The following is a 26,872-nucleotide window of genomic DNA, read 5'->3' on the forward strand; positions in this document are numbered from 1 at the left end:
CAAGTACTTGTCTATTTCAAGTCTTCTCCCCATAATTAGTTGTAATATTTAAAGGGCTGTCGTGAAATGTTGAATCACATTTATTTCACATGGTTAACAAGTGATATCCCATCACTCTATAATTAGTTGTAATGTAATAATGTTAAGTAATGTAATAATGTTAAAAGATACATGGGTGTTGTTTTTGAGAACGTATCTAGAAAATACTAAATTTATTTGATTTTTTTTTAAACGGCAAATATATTTATAAAAAGATATATTATTAACAAGAAACTAAATCATGAGTTGTGTACAAGTATAAAGAGAAAATAACAAGTACAATAGATTTTTAACAAAGAGGAGATAAACTCCGATCAAACCATCTAGCCTTAACACCTTGGGTTAGGTACTTAAACGATGTGTATGTTTGGAAGATCATTTCATCTGCGATTTTGCAGGGGCCGCCCTTATTTGTTTGAACACCATGTTGTTTCTCGCCATCCATACAAACCATAAGAGACCATAAACAATTATCGCATTCATTCTCTTTCTTTTTAGGAAAGCTACCCCAATTTGCCGCAAAATTAGCAAAGTCATTGACATTGTTAAACTGAGTGACCTTAATTCCACACCATTTAAATATCCATTCACGCGCCTCTCTCGCCACTGCGCAATTGATCAAGAGATGACCACCTGTTTCTTTTTCCAAATTACAAAGTGGACATGTGGCTGATTGTAATTTTATACCCCTTATTTCCAGATTTGTTGCCACCGGTGTGCGATCTAAAAGGGCCCTCCATATAAAACTGTTTGATTAGTGTCTAAGTCCATAACTATTTTGGTATGTACTTGACCCGATTGTGAGCATAGTCCTTTTGGGTTGCCTTCACCATAGCAATATGTAAGATGAATTAAGAAGAGAAATGTTTAATTATGATTTATTAATATATTATGAGAATAATATATTAAAGGAGAAATCATATTGTTTAATTAATATTAGTCAAGAATTAATTAAGAATTAATTTTGTGACTAAAAGAGATTAATTAAACTTAGGGGACTGGAGTTGTAATTATGTAACGCCCGTAGATCCGGACTAGTCAATTCAGAGACAATGAGCATAAAAAAAATGAATTTTTGATGGAAGATTATTTAGAAGGATTAATCTTAACCAAGTTATATTATAGGTTACAAGGGTTCCGTACATATAAAGAACGCCGAAATCCAGAAGTTATAACGAAGAAGTTATGGCTCGTCGAAGTTTTACGGCAAAACCGACACGGCACCGGGAGACGTAAATAGTGAAATTACGATAGAGCGATTTTTAGCCTTAGCGATCTAAACGAAAGACGTAGTGTTCGTTAAACCGAGAGCGTCCATAAAAAGAACGCCCAAATCTGACTTTATATGAGGAAGTTATGATTTTTCGAAGTTTCGGCTTAGCAGTGTACATCCTGGAATTCAAATATTAGATCGAACGGTTTTTAGCTGACACAACCTAAACAAGAATCGAATATCTCGTCAATAGTAGCGTAACGATAAAAAGACAAATGAAAACGGACGTCGGATGAAGGAGTTATGAATTTTTAACAAACCAATCATGTCCCGGCCTGTTAAAACTATAACTTTTAAAACAGTTTCAAAATTAGTCGACGGAGTCTAAACGAAAGGTGTAGAGTACGTTCCCGCCTACACGTGGATATAAAGAACGTCGAAAACGGAGTTCGTATGCAAAAGATACGACAGTTTTAAGAAAATCAGACAGTAAAACACTGTTTTCTTTAATCGCGTAAAACCGAATCGATCTGTTGAGGCACTTACGCATTGCCAACGGCATTTATGAGAGCGTTTTTGGACTCAGGTTATAGTCTATTATTTAATTTCACACTCGAAATAGTTTTTACGAAAATATTTACAAAAGTCGCGAAAACGGACACCGCAAGCCGTTTAGACGCAAAACTTTAAATGCGATTTTCCGGAGTTCCGTAACTCCAAAAATTAATCCGTTTGATGTTTCGGAATCCTTGAATTAAAAACTTTCTAATAGAATTCTCGAAAAAAAAAACATCTCGATACACAGATCCCGATACACATGATTTTATGTGTTTTGGACAATTAATGGGGATATAACCCCATGTGGGGCCCACCAAGGGCTTGTCTAAGATATTTATCAGCCACTCTTTTATTAGCTGTCCGAAAACCCACATGTTCCTTCTTCTTTCTTCTTTTCTTCTTGGTGTGCAAGACACTCAAAGAGTACATAAACATTTAATTAGGCATGGGTTTACAAGGATTGTGTGTGAGCTTATTTGACTGTAAAAAGGATGCATGAGCCTCGTTCTTTCCACACAAACAATCTCAGCTTACTTTCCTCTCACTATATCTTCTTCTTCTTCTCACGGGTACAACATCACCATAACTCCACCATATTTTAGCCACTGTTTTGGGAAAGGAAACCCACCCAAACACCTCCTCCAACCTGCTACTCCAGTCCCTCTCACTCGTTCTTGCAAAATTAGAAAAAGAAGACGAAGCAGCGGAGCTGCAAGACGCAAATCCATCACTCCCTGTCGTCGTTGTTGTGATCAGCCCACCAACACCACCTTCGGTTCTACTACTGCTTAGCTTCCATCGTCCATCCGTTCCTCCTCCTTTCTTCATTCATAGCCAAGCACAAGAAACAGTGAAGGCAGCGGAACTGCCACCCACTGCCGGCCACCCTCCATCACCACCGAAGGTTACACCAGTGTTGCTGTTTGCCCGCTGCCATCCTTCTCTCCCCATCGAAACTAAATTTTCTCGGAGATTCGTATTCACGGAAATACTACTCGACCTTCTCGCATCCATTCCAGAACACTAATCGTCTATCGAACGTTAAGGTGAGTGCATAGTTCCTTTCATCTTACACATAGATATGAAGTATATAATATAAATTACGTGCTATGTGTGCATATTGTCTGTATACTTGCTGTCTATATTGGGTGAAAGATTTTTATACATGATTTAAATGATTTAAAATGTATATATATTTTATATCTACAAAATATGTTGGGTAAAACATGGGTAGATGAAATATGAGTCGGATGATGAGGTGAGAGGTGAAATAGACCATGAGGTGAGGGTGAGAGATGGATGATGTGAGAAGCCTTGTACCCAAATGCTGGCCTCGTCAACTAGCAGAGTATAGATGACAACCACGGACCATTCTAGACAGTCCAGTGGAACACTAGCAGGCTCGCAACCTGTAGGTGTTGTGAACGATGTGTTCACCGGTGTACTCTAAAAAAAAACCCATTGATATGTATTGCGAGTGGATTCTCGGAAACGATACTGTTGATAAACGAAATAGCCCTGACAGCTATGGATTTAGTGCCTGCTGAGTAAACCCTGGCAACTATGGATTTAGTGCCTGTTGAGCAAACCCTGACAACTATGGATTTAGTGTCCGTTGAGTAAACCCTGGGGATGGGTAGATCCTTAAGAGTAAATAAAATAATGGGGATGTGTAATTGGGTTAATTGTTCGATGATTAAACATAATAATTATATTATTGTGGGTTGAAAATCCTTAAGAGTAAATCATGTACCTCCTTCTTGATATAAGACGACTCAGTATTCCAATCACCATTTATAATTAATCCGTGCAAACGATTTTTCCTGTTTTTGCTTTTTACCGCCCCATGGAAGAATTGCGAGTTCTCATCACCATCTATGAGCCACCGAATTTTGGCTTTTTGTTGGAGATCTTGCTTGGAAAATTTTTCCATTTCGTAAATTTTTTCCTTGTGATATCTTCGCGTATTGATTTCATCCTCCGACACTCTTCTTGATTCAGCCACAGTCTCCAATTCCTCCACATCCTATTTTAACTGACTTAGTAATTTGGATTCTGCCTCAGACTCCAAGTTACGCCACTTTCCAATTGCATTCCTAACAAATTTGATTTTTGCCTTTAGAAACATATCAGGGGTCCCAAAACCTTTAAATGCTTTCCAAGCCTGGGTAAAAGCATCGTCGAAGCCATCTCTTTGCAGCCATGAGTTGAAGAAACAGAATGGTGGTGGTCCAAAGTCTTGATTGGATGGTTTGAGAGTACTCGCGAGGTAAAACAATTAAGGTGGTAAGGGATTGTTGTGTGATGAAATTTGAGCGCACGAGGAATTGATCCAATTTACTCAGTTTTATCCCATCGTCACGCAAATATGTGAATTTCTTGCCACTTGAGTTGAATTCTTGGAGTACCGCTCGTGCAATGATGTGACAAAACCTCGTGTTAAATCTTTCATGTTCATATCTAACCGCATTAAAATCCCCCATGAAAATCCAAATACCATCTGTGCTTCGTTTTAAGTCCAATAGTTCAGTCCATAATTTTCTCTTATCAGATATTGATTGGGGACCATAGACATTAACAAATGTTGTAGTACCAGAAACGCCATTCCAGTTCCCTGATACAGCTAAGAAATGCCTTGAAGAAGAAGTATGAGTTTTAACAAAGATCAACGGATCCCACATACATACAATTCCACCTGATCTTCCAACCGGGTCAACAAATTCAACTTGGAAATCTTCATTTCCCCCATGCTCCAGCAAAATCAATATTATTTGAGTCTTCAATCCACGTTTCTTGTAATCTAATGAAATCTACTTTTTGTGAATTTTTAAGCTTTCAGATCCAGTCAATTTTGTGTGGATCACCACACCCCCTGATATTTAGGCATAATCAATTCATTGAGGGTTTTGTCGACACCATCTCCATTACCAACCACATCCAAAACAATTGGATCTTCATTATCCACTTGAAAGCCCATTTTTTGCAAGAATTGTCATCACAACACGAATCAGATACGCGAGTGACAATGTTTGTAGAGGCACAGCAATTTCAATCTGGAATCAGACCCGATGCCGGGAATCTTTTCACCTGTGTGGTCGTCGATATAGGTAACCGAGGCAAATTTTCAAATCCAAGGATCTTTGCATTGGTTCTATAAGTTCACGGAGGGATGAGTTAAAAATTCTTCGACGCTTGTCGTTGGATTCACCTTTACCAAATAACGGGGACAATTGGGCCATTGGAGCCTCCTCAGGTGAACTGGGCCATTCTTAGCCACCCGGTAATGGGATATTTAAACTGGGCTCATCATATGTAATTGGATTGGGCTCAACACATACATCTGTCATGGGCTCCACCAAATGATTCGTGTCATCACGTTGCATATTTGGGGAGTCAAACTCTGGGTCAACAGAGGTTTTATTCACCTTGGGAATATTTAGGGAGTTAATGGATGGGGACGATTTAACTTCTTCTATAAATGCGTCAGTACAATTTTTTGATGATCAGCAACACCATCGTCGTAGCTATCGAAGATTGGATTTCTTCATCACCGGCCTCTGGTTCTTCAACGATTTCACCCTCCTCCGGGACTTCATCCGTATTTTTAGGATTCCCCCATCTTGTCGATACCGCCTCGTCTTCGTCTTCCTTATCTTCAGAATCAATCGAATTCAACGAACATGTTTCATCATCGACGTCAATCGGTGACCCAACAGATTTCTTGAACAAATGATGATCACCAAGCATGGCATCGAACGGTGACCAGTCCCTATCGAATTCAACTACTCCCACTCTATATGATGTGTTACCATTTACAATTTAAATCACCTCGTTTATCATTTTTATAGACTTGGTGAGTACACAAACGTGTCCTGTGGAAATATCCAAAGTATCCCCGTTGTTGTATGTGTTGACTACTTTACCAAATACACCAACAATCTTGGAATAATTCTCGTCTGAACGGAATCTGACTGGAACTCCAAAAATGTTTACCCAAGTTAATCTATCACAGTCCATGTTATCTGCAAAACCTTTTCTAAGCCCCGAACCACCAGTTCCAATTGGAGTCATAGCTAGAAATGTGTCGGCGTTCGAAGGGTTAATGAATTTAAACATCATTTTAAGACCACCAGTGTAGTAAATACTGCCAATGAACTTGTTGTCAAGTTTTAGTAGAGTAGGGATATTTTCTATATGTTGTGCACTCATGACTTCCCCGGTCAGAATGCAATTGTTCTGATCTAAATAGTTGGATGTCGGCTTCACCGCAACTTTCGGCGTACGATGTCCAGAGACCATCTCTGCAAACGTTTTGCTACTGGTGGTTCCCCTAGGTTTTGCGTCCACTTGTTGATGTATTGGTGGGAGGGGAGGAGGAGGTGGCGGCGGTGCATATGGCTTGTGGTTAACCCCTGTATTGATCTGTTTTTGATAACGAGCAATGTTCGCATTTAGAATATAGTGATCACATCTAACTCAGAACATTTCTTTCTCCAAGACCTTTACATCCCTAACACCTTCAAATCTTACAAACGCGAAGATCGATCCTGTTTTTTCTCTCTTCCCACCTATGTAAATATCAACTATCTTCCCAAATACCTCAAATGATTTCCTGATGTTTGACTTTTTGACACGATCGGGTAGCTTTGAGACATAGTAGGATGTTATATGTACGTGCTCCTTCGGTATGTTTGGGTTTTACCGGCGGACTTCCGTCCACTGGCCTTGATCTAGAACCATTTTCCCATTGACATCCATCAAAACATAACCTTGTAATGTGTGTTGACTAATCTTTCATTCAAATATTTAGACTTTTACATCTTTTCCTTTTTATCAAAAACTTATTTTTATTTTTCTATTTTGAAACATTACTTTTAACTCCTATATATATATATATATATATATATATATATATATATATATATATATATATATATATATATATATATATATATATATAGAGAGAGAGAGAGAGAGAGAGAGAGAGAGAGAGAGAGAGAGGATGGGTTCAACAAGGAACCATTTTAAACCAAGGAACCATTGTAGATGGTTGGATCAAAAAAATAAAGGGGCATGATTTAGGTTGTAAACTGTAATAAAAACATAGTTGTAGCTGATTGTAAAAGTACTCGGAACTTCAGGGGCAATTTCGTAAAACTGAAACATTTTAACGTTTACGTCGTTTAACACCGTTAGTCTCAACTGCATCGTCTCAGTCAAATTGATTTTACCCTCATTGAAAGCGATCATTTACTTCACTGTTGAAAAATTGATTTCAATGCATCGCCGATCGATTCAGACGATATCAAGATGATATCAACCGTGAATCTTGCCAGAAAGTTCAAAAAATGAATCTAGAAGGTATATTCGACTACTATTCACTCATACTCCGATTATCTCATTTAATGATTCCAAATCAAAATGTCCGATTTCTAAAATTTCAAAACAAAAAATCTAAATTACTTGTTACAGTATATATTTGATCAATCTATGAACAACATTCTATTTAAGAAATCGTTTTTACACTTTTAAACAAAATTGAAACCCTCGGATGATCAACTTTAGTGAATTTCTATAAAAGTCGAAAACCTAATGAGGTAAATTTCTTAAAATGGTTAAGTAAATCGTCAATATCTAAGTTATTTGCTAAAATTTGTGAATCGAAATCATTTATGAGTTTATTCATTAAATCGAAAACCTAATTTCATATTCTGAAATCACTATCGTAGATCATAGAATCGCAAAATCACATTGAGAATATGTGATTGATATGTTTAAAACATTATGATTGCTATATTTAACAAATTATGATAGTTTTCTTAATATTTATATTTAGATGCATCAAGTAATCATTAATTTGGAAACTATATGTATAAATCATAACTTTCATATCATGAAAACACATGTTTAACTTAATTTTTTAAACAGAAAATGAAGAAAAGAAGAATGAAGAAAAGGATAATCAGAAAAGAGTGAAGAAAAGAGTGAAAATGACAAGAAATGTTAAAGATGTTCAACCTACAACTACAAGTGAAGATATGCAAGATAAAAAAAACAGGTTAGAACATTCACATTGAAAGTATCTAGTAATATACTACAAACCTAATTGAATGCAAATTCACATGGTGAATCTTTGATGTGGATAATAGCTAGACAAATTCACATTGTGAATTTGCTCAAAGTGCTTTTGTAAATCTTCTTATCACTCTTACTTGATACACTATGCACATAAACACATGCTATGTTTCACCATGTGTTTCTTTTATAAAATTTGGTTGGTGATATCATAATGCCTTGAAATGCAAAAAAGCAAATTCACATGGTGAACCTTAACTGAATTTGGAATGAGACATAAATTCACATGGTGAATCCTTGATGGGGATAATAGCCACACAGATTCACGTTGTGAATTTTTTCAAAGTGGTTTTGTAAAGCTTCTTATCACTCTCACTTGATACACTATGCACACAAGCACATGCTATGTTTCACCATGTGTTTCTTTTATAAAATTTGGTTGGTGATATCATAATGCCTTGAAATGAAAAAAATCAAATTCACATGGTGAACCTTAACTGAATTTGGAATGAGACACAAATTCACATGGTGAATCTTTGATGTGGATAATAGCCACACAGATTTACATTGTGAATTTGCTCAAAGTGGTTTTTCAAAGCTTCTTATCACTCTCACTTGATACACTATGATCACAAACACATGCTATGTTTGACCATGTGTTTCATTTATAAAATTTGGTTGGTGATATCATAATGCCTTGAAATACAAAAAAACAAATTCACATGGTGAACCTTAACTGAATTTTGGATGAGACACAAATTCACATGGTGAATCTTTGATGTGGATAATAGCCACACAGATTCACATTGTGAATTTGCTCAAATCACTCTAATTTGATTGATGGAAAATGCAAATTCACTTGGTGAACCTTAACTGAATTTGGAATGACGTGAAAATTCATATTGTGTAGTTGAATGTTCAAGAAAGTATACAAAAAAAAGCAAAAAAGAATTGTAGAGGAAATTGTTGATAAGTTAAGAAAAAAAGAAGAAAAGACTTCAAAAGATGAGAAGATTCACAAAAAGAAAACAAAAAAGTTGATGAAGGAAGATAAGGCTGCTTTTAAGACACCAGAAAAGAAATCAGCACAAGGTTAGTATTTATACAATTATAATTGAATTTAATATTATATAATCAACTCTTATTAATTTTTTTTAAAACATTAACATAAATCATAAGGAGTCCAAGACTTAAAATGGTTGAATATTCAAATTTTGTGACTCCTGTTAAATCTGATGATAGCCTTGTAAAGAAAGAATCTGATAAAAAAGTAACAGGTTTGTTTATCACTATTCAAATGTTTAATTATTTTATAATATATATTATTGTAAGAAGCTTACAAAAATTAGTACCTAACAGGTAAAAGAAAAAGAAATCTGAAAGACACATGCCAACAAAAGGATACTTTGGAAGTATTCAAAGAAAAAAAGGCAAAAGTTCCAATAAATCCAAATGAGAAAGTATCTTTGAGAACAAGAATGAGCCCGAAGAAATTTTATGATATTGTTAAATCTTTAAACAAAGAACAAAAAAGTTGTTAGAGATATGGGATTGGGATCGTTGCTTAGAATTGCAGCTAACGGAATAACTGGGAAAATGGCACGATTTGCTGTTAACTCATTTAATCCAGAAGATATGAAGATGCATCTACCCAAAGGAAACATAGATATAACACCAGCTCTTGTTCATGATTTGCTAGGAATTCCTCTAGGTGGAAAAGATATGTACAACACTAATCAATGTGAAGGAAAAGAATTAATGGATTGGAAGCAACAATACAACTATAAGGTTATGAGACCATCAGATGTTGAAGAGACGATTAAAGAATCTACAAATTTAGGGATTATATTTAGAACAATTTTCTTATACTGTTTGTAAATACGACGTGTGAACAAAATAAGCCTGGAACTTGCAAAACAATAGTATTGCCAAATTTGTTAGAAAAAACACGTATTAGAGAAATTGATTGGTGTGGATTTATAACGAATTGCTTGAAAATGTTAAAGATGACATGAGATGAAACAGATAGAAGAAACTACTATTGTGGGCCACTTCTTATTTTACTGGTAAGGATTTTTTTTTGAAATTAACACTTTAATTTATATTATTATAAGAGTATTAATTAATTATCTTTTTGTTTACATAAAAATAGCTAGCTTATTTGCAGTTTATGAGAAACGATAAGAATGAAAAATGACAAATACATGCAATACATTTTTGGGATTATAACATGATGATGAAAAAGGAAAAAGATGAGTTAAAGAGTGGTGACTTTGGAACCTTGGAATGGAATGATGATATTATAGAGATTGATGAAGAATACGATAGTGATGAAAATGAAGATATGAAACTCGATGTAAGTTTATAATTTATATATTTAATAAATTTTCATTTTAGAATTTTAGAATTAACATTATGAATCTTTGATGTTGTTCATAGTCTCATAGATTAATTTTCTGAATTTCTACAAAATGGTTTTTTAAGCTTCTTATTCTTCTAAATCTAGACATACACAATATGTTAAGATTCACCATGTGTATTTGAACAATGAAAGAAATGACTATAAATGCATCACATGGTGAATTTTAACTATAATTTGGAATGACATGCAAATTCACATTGTGAATCTTTGATGTGGTTCATATCTTAACTAAATTTGCTATGAAATACAAAATTCACATCATGAATTTATACAAAATTCACAGACTAAATTTATACAAACTCACAGAGTAAATTTATACAAATTCACAGAGTGAATATGGTGAATCATAACTGAATTTCGAATGACATGCAAATTCACATTGTGAATTTATTATAATTCACATTGTGAATTTATACAAATTCACAGAGTAAATATCTAATGTGCATCACTTTTTGTATTTTATTATTTTTGATATAATAAATTCACATAGTGAATACCAAATATATTCAGAAGCATTGAAATTGTGAATCTTTGATGTTTTAATATTTTTTTATTTCTTTTTGCAGGAATTGGTTTTTAAAGTGAAAAAGATTTATAAAAAACTAGTGAATGATAAAATGAAGTTTGGAAAGTTAATTGAGTTTTCAAAAACGAAGTTCAAAGAAAGTGATGAGCTGAAAGAAATGAAGGAAATCTTTGAACAAGAATTCAATTATAAAAGTCAAAAAGAAGGTGAAGATGAAGAAAAAAGTAGATGGGAAAGAATATGAAAGTGATAATGATAAGAATGAAGATGAAATACCTGAAGATGGGAATGAGGTGATTGGGGATGAAACTGAAAAACTTCAAGATGGGAATGAGGTGATTGGGGATGAAGCTGAAAAACCTCAAGATGGGAATGAAGTTGAAAAACTAAAGATGTGAATGAAGTGGATGGGAATGAGGGTGATATACATAAAGATCCGAATGGGCAAAATACAACAGAAAACAAAATAAAGAATCAACCACTCATATTAAAGGTAACACCAGGAAATTTGTATAATGATCCAAAAGTTCATGAGATTGTTGATTATTTTCAATGTATTTTAAATTTTGATAATGATGATGATTTTTTTGATGTACAAAAATTTACAAAACAAAAAAATTAAGAAAACAATAATAGATGATAAAGAAAAAAAAATCATCAATGCCTAGTTTTTCACTTGGACTTGGTGTTGGTCTAACATAAGAGTTTCAGGAAAGAGATGAACCAAGTTATGATTCAGAAGTAATAGAAGATAACATTAATATCTTGGGAATTGAAGATGGTCAAGAGGTAAATGGAGGAAAGCGCTTAAAAAACCATCAATGTATGTATGTTCTCCTTATAATCAAAAAGAGGTTTGTGCAAGAAAGTTTATAGAAAGGGATGAAGTAAGAGTATCTGATAAAATATTTTCCAGGATTGGTAATAGTAGGTAATAATTTATATTATTTTTTTCTGTAAATACAATAGTATAAATACAAATATAAGTTTATTTTCTATTAATTGTTTTTCGTTTTATTTGATTACAAATTAAGTGAGAAGGTATTTCAAACTAAGAGAAGATATGTGCTTGGAAGAGGAATGATTGAAACAATGAAAGCATGATTATGGGTACATGCACATGTTATTGATACTTGGACTGATGTTTTGAACTATGAAGAAAAGAATAATTCAAACTCTACAGTGAAGCAGTATTTCTTTAATACATGAATGATAGTAAGTTATAACAATTCTGAATAAGTTATAAAATTCACACAATGAATCCTATTATGATTCATTGTGTGAATAATTATAAAATTAAATTGTACCTTATTGTGTATTTAATAATTCTTAACGTTTGATGTATATTTATATTTTTTTTGCAGAGACAGTTCATATATGACAAAAAACATCCTTTCATTGAAAGATATGACAAATTTGAGTCAAATATCAAAGATGCAATAAAAAAAGACAAAGAACTTCTAACATTCGAAAAAGTTCAATTGGTAATAAAATTATTCTTTTTCATTAAAACAAATGATATTGAATATATTACGTCTTTTCAAGAAATATTAACAATTTAAAATTCTAAAACAGGTTTTTTTCAGTTCATCAAAAAATCACTTTTACCTGACATGCATAAACTTAGAGGAACCATCAGTTGATGCCATTGACAACATGAATTCAGTTGCAATGCTTAAAAGAGCTTATCGTGATGCACCTGAAGAATTGGTAAGAATAGAAAATTTACATTTAAAATTTAATAAAATAATTATTACAATAAATAACAATTTCTTTTTTGCAGAAACTACTTTTTAGTAGGTACTTGATGACTGTCAACAACAAATCAGCTTTAAGTTTGGAGGGTGTTGAACCAGATAGGGTGATAATGAAATGGCGTACAAGGGATAATCATGTTGACTGCGGAGTTTTTTGCATGTGTCATATGGAGACGTATATGGGAGATAAAAAAGTAAATTGGGATTGTGGGTTGCCAAAAGAATCAAAAGAACAACAAAATGTGTTAAATAATTTGCGTATTAAGTATTTGACAGAGATACTTTTGAGTGACGCAAACATATTGAGGTCAAAAGATATTTCACAAACTGAGAAGTTTGCACAAAAGTCTAATGAAGAAATACAAGCTTTGATAAAAAAAAGGGATGGGAAATAAGGGGAGAAAGGATTTAGAAGTTCAAGGATGAGAAATTTTAAACTTTAGTTTTCTATTAAATATAACGGTATTTTGATTAGTATCATTTTAGATGCACTTTAATTTCTTTTAGAAAATATAAACGCTTGTTTTGTTACATTTTGATTTGAACTTTTATCTCCAATATAATGCACTTTACTAATACTTCAAATATGTTAACATTTTCATGTGAATGTCAATATTGGTGTGTTGGTGGTGTTTGGGGGAGGTGGTGGGGTGGGGGAGGAGGAGGAGTGGATAAATTTCTATTTTAAATAAGTGAGATTAACAATTTGAATTACATTACATAAAGTAAATCTTTTGAAATGGTGAGATTCACAATGTGATTTACATTACATAAAGTCAATCTATAACATGAAAATTTGTATGTGACATTCACATGGTAAATTACAGTATATATAGTTCTTTATAACATGTATATTTTATATCTCAGGATCACAATGTGAATTACAGTATATATAGAATTTTAGAACATTGATAATTAATAAATGAGATTCACAATATGAGTTAAATTAAATAAAGTCAATATTTAACATAAAAGATTTTATGTGATATTCACAATGTGAATTACATTACATGTAGTTTCTTTAGAATATTTAATATGTGAGATTCACAATTAGAATTATAGTACATAAAGTCAATTTTTAACATGAAAATTTTATTATAAAAACATTCAAAGTTTATTTATTCTATTACAATATAGTAAAAACAAATCATTAAAAGCCTAATATTCAATTTTAAGAGAAAACCTTTCCTTTTTTTCCTTTAAAGGATGGGTTCTCGCATCATGATACGACTTATGACATAAAGTGCATTCCCTTAATCGCTTCTTCGACGCCTCAATTGACTTTTCTTTATTCGTGATGAATCTTTTCCCAATACCCTTGTTTGTAATACCTTCTACATTTTTAACATTAATAATGTTAGGTACTGAAGCTCCACGTAAAGATGTCATGCGTGCATCTTTACTACATGATGACATTGATGAACCTCATTTATTAATTTCACTCATATATTCTTGAAGATTACTTAGAAAATTTCTCAACCCATCCTCCTCTTTTGCTAATTTGTCAACAATTGAACCAAAGGTAACAAAAGCATCTTGAATCATTTTACTTTTGTTTCCAGAATTTGAAAATGTCTGTCTCAAGATTTCAGGAGGAATGATATCTTTTCGTCAATGCCTCAATATGTACTTTGATGGTATTATATCAATCTCATTGATATTAAAAACATACAAAATATGGCAACATAAGAATCTTTGTTGAATGTAAAGCATGCAACTACATGCGATAGAATCTTCTTTTTGATTACACATAACCTACAAAATAACAATTAATAACAATTTAGACTTGAATAAAAATAAATTTTAATTGCTATAATTATAATTCAAAAATTTACATGTGAATTCTAGATATAAAACTACTTTCAAAAGTTTAAAAGTAGAAATAAAATTTTATTTGTAAAATTAAGATATGAACATACCTTGAAATAAGTAGAAGGAGAAAGATCAGAAATAGACTATGGATAATCTGAATAATAGTTTTCACCATCATTACCTCTTTTATGTTTAACATCTTTCCACGGGGACTTCTTTTTATCTTTGATTAAGTACACTTCAACTTCATTTTCCATAATAACAGGCAAGTGGAAGCAAGACGAGATGGAATTAAAAATCTCCTTTTGAACAATACTGAAATTAGAACGGGTATAAACATCAGCTGCGAATTTTGCAATGGGAATAAATGTTCTGTATATAGGATTGGTAGTTAAAGATTGATGATAAAGTAAACATTGATTATGCCTTTGCTTTTTCCATAGCATTCTCAAATGAACAATAAAATCAAGAAAGTTTGCTTCCGGATGAAGAAATTTTGAGAAAACATAATTTTCACACTCCGATCTTGAAGTTGTTCGCATCAAACCAGAAAGTTGGAAATCTCTCAAATAAGATGGACTCCATGAAATCCTCATGTCAAACATAACACATAACAGATAAGCAATTGTTACTTTGAAGATCAAAATTTTGAATCAATGAAGACCATGAAGCCTCAAATTCTTCTGGATAAATTTTAGAATCCCAAACAGTTTTGTGAAAAGGTTTCTTGAACTTTGGATGGTTAAAAACTCTAAAAGGAACCTTAAAATAAAATAAAAACACTTAGCTTTATTTAATTCACAGTGAATCTAAAATGCATAAAATTCAAATTTTAGAATAGACAAGTGAATTCATATAATGAAAAAAATTATATATTCTGACTGAAATAACTTAGAGAAAATTAAACTTAGAATAGAAATAAGATACCTTATCAGAAAGTTTTTTGTTGATGTGCCACATACATACTCTATGTCTAGACTGAGAAAGTACAATATTAATGGCATTCTTCATTGCAACATCTTGATCAATTACAATTATACTTGGCTGACTACCAAAAGCTTTTAGAAATGTTTTAAGGAGCCATATATATGATTCAGTTGACTCATTAGCTAGTAATCCATCCCCAAAAGTTACACATCGCCTATGGTTATCAATTCCGATGAATGGAACAAATACCATACAATATCTGAAACAATTAATTAAATGTAAACAATGACAATAAAAATGAAGTTTAATAACAAATTCTAATCATTTATATGTAATGTAGGAAAAACATTCACAATGTGAATGATAATGTGATATAAAATTTACAAAAATGTGATCATTCACAATGTGAATGATAATGAGAATGGAAATGAACATTAAATTATCAAGATAAGAATGTGAATGATAATGTTAATTAAAATGAACATTAAATTAACAAGATAATAATAAGAATATTACTTTTTGGTACTATAGGTGACATCAAAAGATACAATATCTCCAAATTCTTTGTAGTTTCTTCTTGATGCCTCATCAGCCCAAAAGAGACTAGTAACATGACCTTTATCAATCTTGTGATCAAAAAAGAAGTTTTGAATATACTTTACTCTAGCTTCCATTATGTCAATAAGCATTTGTGCATCACTTTTACCAACTGAAACATTTAAATCCCTTTTAAAGTTCTTGAAATCAGTTACAGTACCACCAATAATATTATAACCACCATTAATTGTACTTAACAATGTATAAGCTCTAGTGGCACCAATGTTATAAGCTCCGAGTTTGTGAATGAACGATTGTTCAACAACATCAAACTTCTGAGTAACACGTAACAAATAAGGATTTTCTTTTGAAACCAGTACATGGTTATGTTTTTCCACAAACTTATATACCCCAAAATTGAAATGAACCAAAAGCAACACGCTTGAAAGTTATAAGAGATGGACATCCCATCTTCTTTGATGATGTTTTCCTTTTACGATTTGGCTGATTTTCATTGTTAGAATCATGATTAACACATTCAAAAAACCTGATCTGCTACATATCACATATCTAAGTGAAAATTTTCCTTTAGAACACTTTATTGTTGGCAGACTAGCATCAAATTTAGCTTATTTAGCATACTGCAAGTAAAATTCAGCATCATCCTTTAAAGAATTATAAACATCTTTCTCTTTTGGCTTCATTTCATCTGGCACCTCAGAAATAAACATTTCATCATCATCAGAAGAAGAATCACTTTCATACCTGAGATGCATAGGGACCAAAAGTGTGTGAATGTGAGCTCTGTCGGGGTTGCCCTCGGATTCTCCTTGAGAATGTACTAGAGAAAGTCATCCCACAAGATCTGCCCATAGTTGACGTCGTGGGTAGTGAAGATGCTCCACATCAGTTCCAGTAGTTTAAGGCCCATATGTCTGTGCCTCCGGTTCTCCCAGAGAGACTTTGGATGATAAAGTGGCACACAAATTGCCAAACCGCAGGCAAATGAGTTTTCTTGAACTCACCGATACCCCTGAGTTTCTTCTAATATCCCATTTGGCAGAGAGTTGAGATGATGTCATTTGCACTTGGGGAGAAGAACTTCGTAGTAGGAAGAACAAGTAAGTTGATCGCATTTAGAAACTTCTCTTTGGTCAAGATGACCAAGGAATCATCAACTAGGTTCAGGTTAACTTCTTCAAGATTGTTGAGGGGTCAAAATGCCGAGAATGCACATTTCCAGAGAGTAGACAGTGGAACAACATCTGTGAATGAGTCAAAGGCTCCAAACAGGGGATGAGTTGAGATGAACTTGATTACCAGACAGATGGATTCATTGTAAGATTGATGATCTTCAAAGATTGCCCTAAAATTGCTTGAGGCAATCGATTGCGATTGGTTTCTCGTCGTGGATTTAGAACCAGTGGTTTGGGCTGATCCAGAAGCTTTTGATTGTTTCTTTCATACACCAGACTTCACCATTGTTGAAAACGTTTGAAGAACTTGCAGAAAATTTTTGAGTGCAAGGAGATGAAGAAGATGAAGATCGTCTTTAAGAGTTCAGAAAGCGTAAAGCTTTCTTGGGAGGGAAAAGGATTTATATAGCTCCAGAACTAAAAAGTTTATTGGATTTACCCTATTTACAGTTGTTAATGGTAAAAACCCTTGGGTTTTAACCATTTTCAATCACAAATAAAATAAATAAAAGAAATTTTTTTTTTAATTTTCAAATATGGGGCATTTAATGATATGCCAGGCTCATTATCACACGTTTGGAGAACGTGTGGTGAGGGGCAAGAGTCCATTGAATAAAGGTGGAATTTGGAACAGATTTAACATCTTGGGGATAAAGGGATTTGACAGTTTAAGGAAAAGATTTCTAAAAAGATTTCTGTTATGGAAAACTGTTTTATTTGTCATGATACCTAAAATAGATCTGACCAATGTTTTAAAAACCGGTTTGAACCGGCCGGTCGAACCGGTTGGACCGGGAACCGGGAGAGGGAGCGGTTCGACTATCACCACTTTTATATTGATTTCTGAACCGGATTGAACCGGCCGGTTTTTAGAAAAATCCGGTTGAACCGGTCAAAATAAACCGGTTGAACCGGTTAAACCTAATAAAACCACATGAAAAAGAACCATTTACATAATAAACTTTGGTGATTTTTTTCAAATCTATTTAGTTTTCTCTAAATAAAAACATATGATAAACTTTATAAATTTTTTGATATGTTTGTATTCATCTAAAACTATATTTTGTTTCGGTATTATACTTTATTTTCATTTTGACGTATATGGATTGATGTAAAACATTAAAACTTATGGGTATGTGGTATTTTAATGTATTTGGATTCATCTACAACTTATTTTTATGTGTATTTTTAATGTTTGAACTTGTAAACATCAAATTCATAATTTATATATGTATGTATGTGTAGGAAAATAGAAAAAAAAACATGAAAAGTATAGAAACCGGTTCACCCGGCGGTCGAACCGGTTGAACCGGGAACCGGTCACCATACTGGTTCAACTAAAAAACCGGTTTTTAAAACATTGGATCTGACACCAAAAGACTATTTGAAAAGTAACTGAAACGTTGTATGCTATAAACGAATGTTTTTTAGAATGTTTTTTATTTAATGAGAACCATTTAATAGCAAACAATGTTATGGGAATTTATGAAGTAGTAGTTGAGAAATCATTAAGTGTGACTGCAGATTGATCCTCCATTGCGGATTGATAGATATGCGACTGCGGTAGTACAAACTGAGGAACACTTGACAAAATATCAGAAATAACAAGAAATAAGGACCCAAGAGATACATGTATGATATATGGTTGCGATACACAGAGTATACTGAAACCATCTATAATAGACATATCTGACTAGGACCGCAACGGAGACTAGAGGTGGTCTGCGATACCTATCAATTCAAAAAGAATTGTGGATCCGAATTCATCATCCCTAACATTTGCAGAAAACTGTTAAGTTTTTTTTTGTGTCAAGTGCCTTTGTAAACACATCCGCAATCTCTTCATGAGATAGGACAAAGATTAGTTCAATGTTACCTTTGAGTATATGGTCCTTTATGAAATGTGCAACACCAGTCAAATTTAGGTCAAAAAAAAAATTTGTTCAAAAATCTTAATTAGGAGTAGAGATCGTACCTAGGTTTCCGTACGTATAAAGAACGCCGAAATCCGAGTTATAATGAAGAATTTATGACCAACCGAAGATCCGCGATAGAACCGACACAACTCTGTGCGACGTAAAAAGTGAGTTTACATAAAAAGAACCGTCCAAATCTGACTTGGTATGAGGAAGTTATGATTTTTCTAAGTTTCGGTTTAGCAGTAGACAACTAAAAACTCGAAATTTAGATCGAACAACTTTTGGCCAAAACAACCTAAATGAGAATCGGAGATCTTATCAAAAGAAATCCAACGGTAAAAAGACAGACGAAAACGGACATCGGATGAAGAAGTTATAAATTTTTAACGGATTTTTCCTATCCCGGCCTGTTAAAAATATAACTTAAAAAATAAAGTCAAAATTAGCCAACGAGGTCTAAATGAAAGTTGTAGAGCTTGATCTCACCTATGCGTGGATATAAAGACCGTAAAAAACGGCTCGTAGGCGAAAGTTATGTGTTTTGGAAATTTATGGCCCAAATATCGAGATTGGTCTGAAGGGGAACGCGCTGCGTAGAGGGTTACGCCCCGCGTTCGTATACACATGGTTCGGAGCCAGCCACGTCACCCTCTTCTTCGCATGATTGACACGTTTCCTCGCACCATGACACGTCCGAGCCACGTATCTGAGAACCTGACGCGTGCCACTTACGCCCCGCGTACGAAGGGAACGCCCCGTGTAACGGAACGCTCAGCGCTCCTCGTAGGAACGCCCTGCATACCGAGGACCAGCCCACCCCTATAAATAAGATGCGAGGTCTCCTGGATTGTGTTACAAAATTCAACTCTCTTTCATTCTAAACTCACTTTTAAGCCCCTCTATACTACCCCGACACCCCGATATCATATCCAAACTCAGACGAAGGCCCGAGCCCCGAAGTTCTCGCGAAAATAACATCTTTCCAGTCGAAGTGCTGCCCACATAAAGCCCATATTTTCATTAAATCGTCACTTTCACCAAGTGAGTTCATACCCCTATAATCTACCTTTGTAATGGTTTTAAATGCTTTTTAGGGGGGGGGGGGGGAATGCAAGTTGAACACAATTATAATGTGTTAATAATTACATGTGATGTCAATCACATAAAAGGTTTTCTTATGCCTTTAATTATTGTTTTTAGAATAAAAGATTACCAAATACTTCCATGATGACTTAAAGTCATGTATACTCTTTTCAAAATCACATAAACTCTATTTAGATGCCGATAAACTCTTTTAAATATGTTTATAACTCTTTAAACTTATAAATTGTCAAAAGCATGTTCATATATCTATAAGTATATAACTAAGACTTAAAAGACTTAGGACTAATGGGTTGCCTTATTTCCTTTTCCTTGTCTGGATGTGGGTTTGAGGTGGGCTTATTTGTATGAAGGTCGTTTCCTTCTTAAATATACATATATATATATATATATATATATATATATACATATATATATATATATATATATATATATATATATATATATATATATATATATATATATATATATATATATATATATTATACATATGGGAATATAAAAGGTGACTTCAGTCGGTATCATTTCCTTTGTATCATGCTGAGCAAAGGGGTACTTTCAGGATATATTATGCTAATCAGATAGAACGTATAAATTATAATAGGTATAATTTATGAAACCAACGAGAAACCTATTTTCTAGATAAGTATATGAGGTCTAAACTACTTTGTCAAGAAAAGGGTATAATTCAATCCTTACTCAAACTAAAATGTGATGGTACGTCTTCAGGACATATCAATACTTGCTATGTTACATTCTTCTAACCAGAGTCTCTTGGAGGGAGAACGGACATTGTGTTTATAGATTTATACGGGACCGACAATCCCACATCCCGACTGCTAGCTACAGTCCGACAGACCAGCCATGGGGTGACAAATGTCACATATTCAGTTTCGACACCAGTAGGTCGTCATGTTTATTCTAGTCCAACATGGTTACAACTTTATCACATTTAAACCCTAATTAACCAGGTTAATATTAGGGTAGTTATTCACCAGTAGTTTATTCTTTTTAAGAAATACTACTGTAGTAATCACTTTCCATAATCAAAACGGAACGGTTTTATGGGATTTAAAACTACTATTCAGAAATGGTTTTATGGGGATTTAAAACTACTTATCAGAATGGTTTTATGGGATTTAAAACTACTATTCAGAAACGGTTTTATGGTGATTTAAAACTACTATTCAGAACGGTTTTATGGGGATTTAAAACTACTTTTCAGAACAGTTTTATGGGAATTTAAAACTACTTATCAGAACGGTTTTATGGGGATTTAAAACTACTTATCAGATAGAACTTAGTCACTCACTCTCTTTAAACTAGTATAACAATAAGGACCTTTAATGGTTAATTCTATAATTCGTTAGTTTATACATCAGAGTTATATATAAGTAACATCCGATTGACAGTGAAATGTGTGGCTTCCGCCTTACTTCCTGCTCCTTGTTTGGTTGTGGGCTTAGGGCAGATTCACCCATTTAACTGTCCATTCGATATTAGGTTATATATAACAAGTTTAAACTAAGTAATTGTCGAGGGAACTATAATGGCTATCATTTTATCTCAGCAGAAAATATAGGATTTTCTGGAAGAACCTGCGAACTTTTCTAAAGAACTTAGAGTATACTTCATATAACTAAAATACTTATGATGTCACCAACTTAAATGCTGATATACTCTTTCAAAATAACTTGTATTCTTAGGAATCGAGTAGACAGGTACACTCCCGAAGATTTTGAGAAGACTGCCTAATACCATACTGCGACTCTTGTCTTCTACTGTATCTACTTTGATGTTTGAATACGTAATGTTTAAACACTTATGTAAAACTTATACTTATTAATGCAATGGTTGTTTGTACTTTGATTACTATAATGCATGTGTTGTGATACATACATGACGTCCTCCGTCCCCGAACGTTTCCGTCGTTCTGGTTTGGGGGTGTGACGAAATGGCACCGAAGTTCAATATGCTTCGTCTTCGAATCATGAATAGGATTATGAGAAATCAGTATAGCACTCTATGAATCACAGTAAGTCGGTATCCGTCCATCAATTGGGTTTTCATCCATAGGACTTGAGAACAGCAGCTTGCTGCATCCACGTACTCGACTTTTGCGGTGGACACAGAAACATAATTTTGTTTTCGTGAAGACTAGCTAAGTAGTCTTCCTCCCAGAAATTGGCAGCCACCGGAAGTACTTTTTCTATCCAATCTGAATACGGCATGATCAACATCAGTGAATGCTTGAAAACTGAAGTCGTTCCCTGCAGGATACCAGAGACCTAAGTCTTTGCTTCCTTTCAAGTATCTGAGAATTTGCTTAACTGCGGTCATATGTGATACTTTCAGATCGACTTGGTATCTTGCGCATAAGCCTGTTGTGAAGACAATATATGGCCTGCTTTCAGTGTGGTACATCAAGGAACTAATCATTCCTCTATAAGTTTTGTGGTCTACTCATTCTCTGGAAGGATCAGTAGAAATCTTATATCCGAAGGCCATAGGGACCTTGGCAGAGGAACAGTTGTCCATTGCGTATCTCTTCAGCAGTTCAGAGGTGTATTTTTCCTGATGAATGAATATCTCTTGAGGGAATTGTTTGACTTGAAGTCCTAGAAAGAAGTTGATCTCTCTATTCACGCTCATTTGGAACTTGTTGGTTTTAGCTTTGCAAATTCATCCACCATCCTCTGATCTGTTGATCCGAAAATGATATCATCCACATAGATTTGTACAAACATAAGGTGATTACTGTTTGCCTTTCTAAATAATGTGGGATCAATCACTCCTCTTTTGTATTCGGACGTGACAAGAAACTCTGAGAGAGTCTCATACCATGCCCTTGGTGCTTGCTTAAGACCATAAACTGCTTTCTCAAGCTTCCAACAGTGATCTGGGAAATCTTGACATTCGAAGCCTGGAGGTTGTTGGAGATAGACCTCTTCTTTCAGTTCATCATTCAGGAAGGAACTCTTTACATCCATTTGATGTACTTTGATATTTTTGTGTAGAACATACGCTAACAAGATGCGTATGGCTTCTATCCTGGCTACAGGGGCATAAGTTTCATCATAATCAACACCTTCAAGTTGACTATAGCCCTTAGCAACTAGTCTTGCTTTGTTTCTAACAACCGCACCTAATTCATCTAATTTGTTCTTGAATACCCATCTTGTACCAACAATAGTGTGACCTTTTGGCTTCGGAACAAGTTGCCACACTTTGTTTCTTTCAAACTCTTCCAGTTTCTCTTGCATTGCGGATATCCAGTCGGGTTCCAATAAAGCTTATTTGATGGTTCGGGGCTCGATTGAGGACATAAACACTGCATAGTGACAGTGATCAGTTAAATCTTTAGATCATTGGGTTTGAATAACTGTGGATGGATTTTCGATGATTTGACCCGAAGGATGTTCTTTTGTCCAGATATGTAAACGTGATTGTTGATGATCAACAGCTGCGGTGGAAGGGATGTCAATAACGTCAGAGGATTATGTGGTGGGAGAGGGCAGTTCCCCCTTAACTTGCAAACAGCCGCCAGAAGTATCTTGGACTTGGACTGAAGGAGTAGGATCAGAATGAGGTTCCCCCTGGATTGCGGATGGGAGTTCCTCATGAACAGAAGATGGTTCCCCCTGGGATAGAGAATGTGTGATAACCCTCAGGTCAGTTCTTGTGTCAATATTTTGTTCTTCATCCGAGTCAGAGGAAGCATGTGATGGTTTAGAGCCTCTGCGGATGGAAACAGGAGCTGCATCTTCAATCACTGGAACCTCGATGGTTGTCGTAAGAACCGGAGTATTGCTTTCCCCATCAACCAACGAGGTGGAAGTTCCATGAGACAAGTCATCAGAGATGGAAGGTCCAGATACTTCTGCATGTTGTTGCTAAGCTTCCGGGGACACAAGAATTTTGGACAGTTGAGCAGTCTCTACGGGATCGAAGAGGTCGTCATAGTTGACTTCAACGATGTTGAGAGGACCCGAAGAGGATGGGATATCACTTTACAAGATTACTTTTGTTTCACTCGAAGGAGCAGTGTTGCGGACGTAATAGTCATCGAATTTGACATCAAAACTTTCAACTATTAGTAGTGTGTATCTGATAAGGACTCTGTATGCCACCTTGTTTGTTGAGTAGCCAAGGAATATCCCTTCATCTGACTTAGGTGAAAATTTGTTAAGATGATCCTTGTTGTTGATCACAAAACATCTACACCCAAATATGTGGACGAATCGGACATTCGGTTTTCGATTGTTGAGGCCCTCATAAGGTGTTTTGTTGAGACGCTTGCAGAAAATGCTTCGGTTTTGGACAAAAAGCATGTTGTTGCCACTGCTTCGGCCCAGAAATAGAGAGGAAGGTTTGCGAAGTTGAGCATAGATCTGGCTGCTTCCACCAGAGTACGGTTTCTTCGCTCTACTACTCCATTCTGCTGCGGTGTGTAGGGAGCTGAGAAGTTGTGACTGATACCTTTTGACACCAGGAAGTTGTTTAAGAGATGATTCGTGAACTCAGTGCCATTATCACTTCGGATCGGCGCACTGGTAATTTGATTTGAAGTTCAATCTCTTTAATGAAGTTGATCAGAACCTGCGGTGTTTCCGATTTGAGTCTCAGGAAGAAGACCCAAGTGAAACGAGTGAAGTCATCAACTATAACCTGTATGTATTTTTTGTGATGGAGACTGGCTACGGTAGATAGACCGCAGAGATCAATATGTAAGAGTTCTAAGGGTTCAGAAATGGATGAGTCAATCACTATAGGATGGCTTCCTTTAGACTGTTTTCCACACTAGCAGGCTGGGCATAGAGTGTCATTGTTGTACTTCCCGAAATGGGGAGATCTCGAACGAGTTCTCCAGTGACAAGGTTGTTGATATATTGGAAGTTTAGATGAGCTAGTTTGCGATTCCATAACCAGCTGACTTCGGATACCGCTTTGGACAAAAAACACAACTGCGGTTTCCCAATGATCAGAGAGACGTCCTATGGATACATGGTACATTCGGACTTAAATTTGATCAAACATGTGCTTCTATCACTTGTCATAATGTAGTAGTATTCATTATCAAATTCAACCCGATGGCCTGCTTTACATAGTTGGCCTACACTGATGAGATTGTGTTTGAGATCTTCTACGTAAGCAACCTTTTGGATAAAGAAGTTCCCTGTAGTAAGCACACCGGAACCTCGGATTATTCCATTTGCATTGTTGCTGAATGTGACGTTTCCACCATTGCATATAGGCCTGAAATCATGAAGGTATTCATACCTTCCGGTCATGTGCAAGGAGCAGGCACTATTTATTAACCTCTCCTCTTCTTGATCCTCCTTGCACATTGCCTGAAAATTACACGGTTAGTTTGGACACCCAAACAAGTTTGGAGCCCGAGGTGACTGGTGGGGTTTTTCAAAGATGCATGAACCGAGGTTGCAGGGACAGGTTTTATGTCAATCTTAAGACCTAGACCTGGGTGTTTGTGAACCTTTGGAATGTTGTGGAATTTTGTAAAGTTATGAGGTTTTTGACAGGTGCAAGACTGGACTTGAGATGACCCCTTTTGACGATAAGATCCAAATGAGAGATTTCTTTCATTCGTTTAGACACTATGATTGGTCAGCGGTCCGGAGGGTGTAAGGTGAGTCTTATGACCAGTCTGAGACTGAGATTTGACATTGATACCCTTGGGATTTGAAAAAGTACGATTTGAAAGAGTGTGAGTACGTGCAAATTTCCTAGGTTGTGTCTTTCTGAAAGATTGAGGTGACTCGAAATGTGTTGGAGTTGGTAAAATCCCTTTCCATTTTGGGTTGTCTAAGGAATAGATCTGAAAACCATTATATTGAAAAGACTTGACACGCTTTTGGATTTTTTCAGAAGAGTTTGAAAAGTTTTTTGAAACTGTACAGTCCTTTTTGTTTGATTTCTTGACTCAAAATTTTTTCGAAAAGTAATTTGAGAAAATAAGTTTTTCTGGACTCTTATGTTTTAAAATTCTGATTTGTCTTTTGTTTTTTGAAAATGTTTCCCGCTTTTTATTACGAGATCTAAGTTCTTCTTTGAGTTCCAGTTTCGCCTGTGTTTTTGGAGAACCGCAATCATGGGTATTTAACTGCGGTTTCCTAGAAACCTTTGATTGTTTTTGAAAACATGGACTTGAGTCGTCTGAACTAGAAGGTTCAAGACTCTGAGAGCATTGACCATATTTGAAATTTTCTATGGGCAACTCATGATGAATTGGTTGAATGGTTGCTGAGCTCTTGACTGCAGTCTGCGGTAAGGAAGATTGAACTACCGTAGAGTAAGTCAAAGTTGATTCTTTTGTAGGACACTTAATAGAAGGCAGTTGCGAATTGGAACTACAGTGAGAGAGACTGCGGTTCAAAGGCATGGATGGATAATTCACAAGAACTTCGGGACCGTCCATAAGAATTTCTTCATCAACAACAGATGAAGTCTGAGAGTTGGGATAAATTGCGTTAAAGATAGGTATTTGATCACTTGAGTGACTTGGAAATTCAGGAAGAATTTCCTCAATAACACAATTATTACTCAGATTATGAACTCGTCCGAAGTGAGCTCTGATGTCTTCGGGAAAGGTTTTGTCATTGACAGGGAAATGGAACTCTCAGTCCGTAGGGATATAGGGACGGTCTTTGTTAAATCGGGGTGATGAATCCTTTGCAGTGGAATACCCATTGGACAAACCCCAATTGTATGTATTGTCAACTGTTCCATTGTTCACAAGATTTTCAATGGTCTCGCTTTCATTAAACAAATT

The 26,872-nt window shown here is 34.9% G+C and overlaps 2 protein-coding genes and 2 long non-coding RNA genes across 4 annotated transcripts; 3 read left to right on the forward strand and 1 right to left on the reverse strand.

The window, feature by feature from the left end:
* Positions 1-6,817: 6,817 nt before the first annotated feature.
* Positions 6,818-9,931, forward strand: LOC145162472 (uncharacterized). Its single transcript, XR_013739122.1, has 4 exons — positions 6,818-7,171; positions 7,739-7,868; positions 8,796-8,977; positions 9,245-9,931. It is a non-coding gene; the product is annotated as an uncharacterized LOC145162472 (long non-coding RNA).
* Positions 9,932-10,879: 948 nt separating this feature from the next.
* Positions 10,880-12,042, forward strand: LOC145162473 (uncharacterized). The gene is made up of 3 exons (XR_013739123.1): positions 10,880-11,326; positions 11,545-11,764; positions 11,868-12,042. It is a non-coding gene; the product is annotated as an uncharacterized LOC145162473 (long non-coding RNA).
* On the forward strand, positions 12,043-13,032 carry LOC145163799 (uncharacterized). Its single transcript, XM_079082563.1, has 4 exons — positions 12,043-12,048; positions 12,198-12,317; positions 12,409-12,543; positions 12,617-13,032. The coding sequence occupies exons 1-4, from the start codon at positions 12,043-12,045 to the stop codon at positions 12,983-12,985; spliced, it is 630 nt and encodes a 209-aa protein (XP_078938689.1). The 3' UTR covers positions 12,986-13,032.
* Positions 13,033-14,334: 1,302 nt separating this feature from the next.
* Positions 14,335-16,642, reverse strand: LOC145163800 (protein FAR1-RELATED SEQUENCE 5-like). The gene is made up of 6 exons (XM_079082565.1): positions 16,509-16,642; positions 15,846-16,307; positions 15,330-15,588; positions 15,035-15,164; positions 14,584-14,745; positions 14,335-14,345 (listed from the first exon to the last, which is right to left on the reverse strand). Exons 1-6 carry the CDS (start codon positions 16,640-16,642, stop codon positions 14,335-14,337), a joined length of 1,158 nt encoding a protein of 385 aa, XP_078938691.1.
* Positions 16,643-26,872: the final 10,230 nt, after the last annotated feature.

Source organism: Lactuca virosa, chromosome 3, assembly GCF_052849685.1.
Source record: "Lactuca virosa cultivar CGN04683 chromosome 3, Lactuca_virosa_CGN04683_v6, whole genome shotgun sequence".
In the NCBI taxonomy this organism is placed as follows: Eukaryota; Viridiplantae; Streptophyta; class Magnoliopsida; order Asterales; family Asteraceae; genus Lactuca; species Lactuca virosa.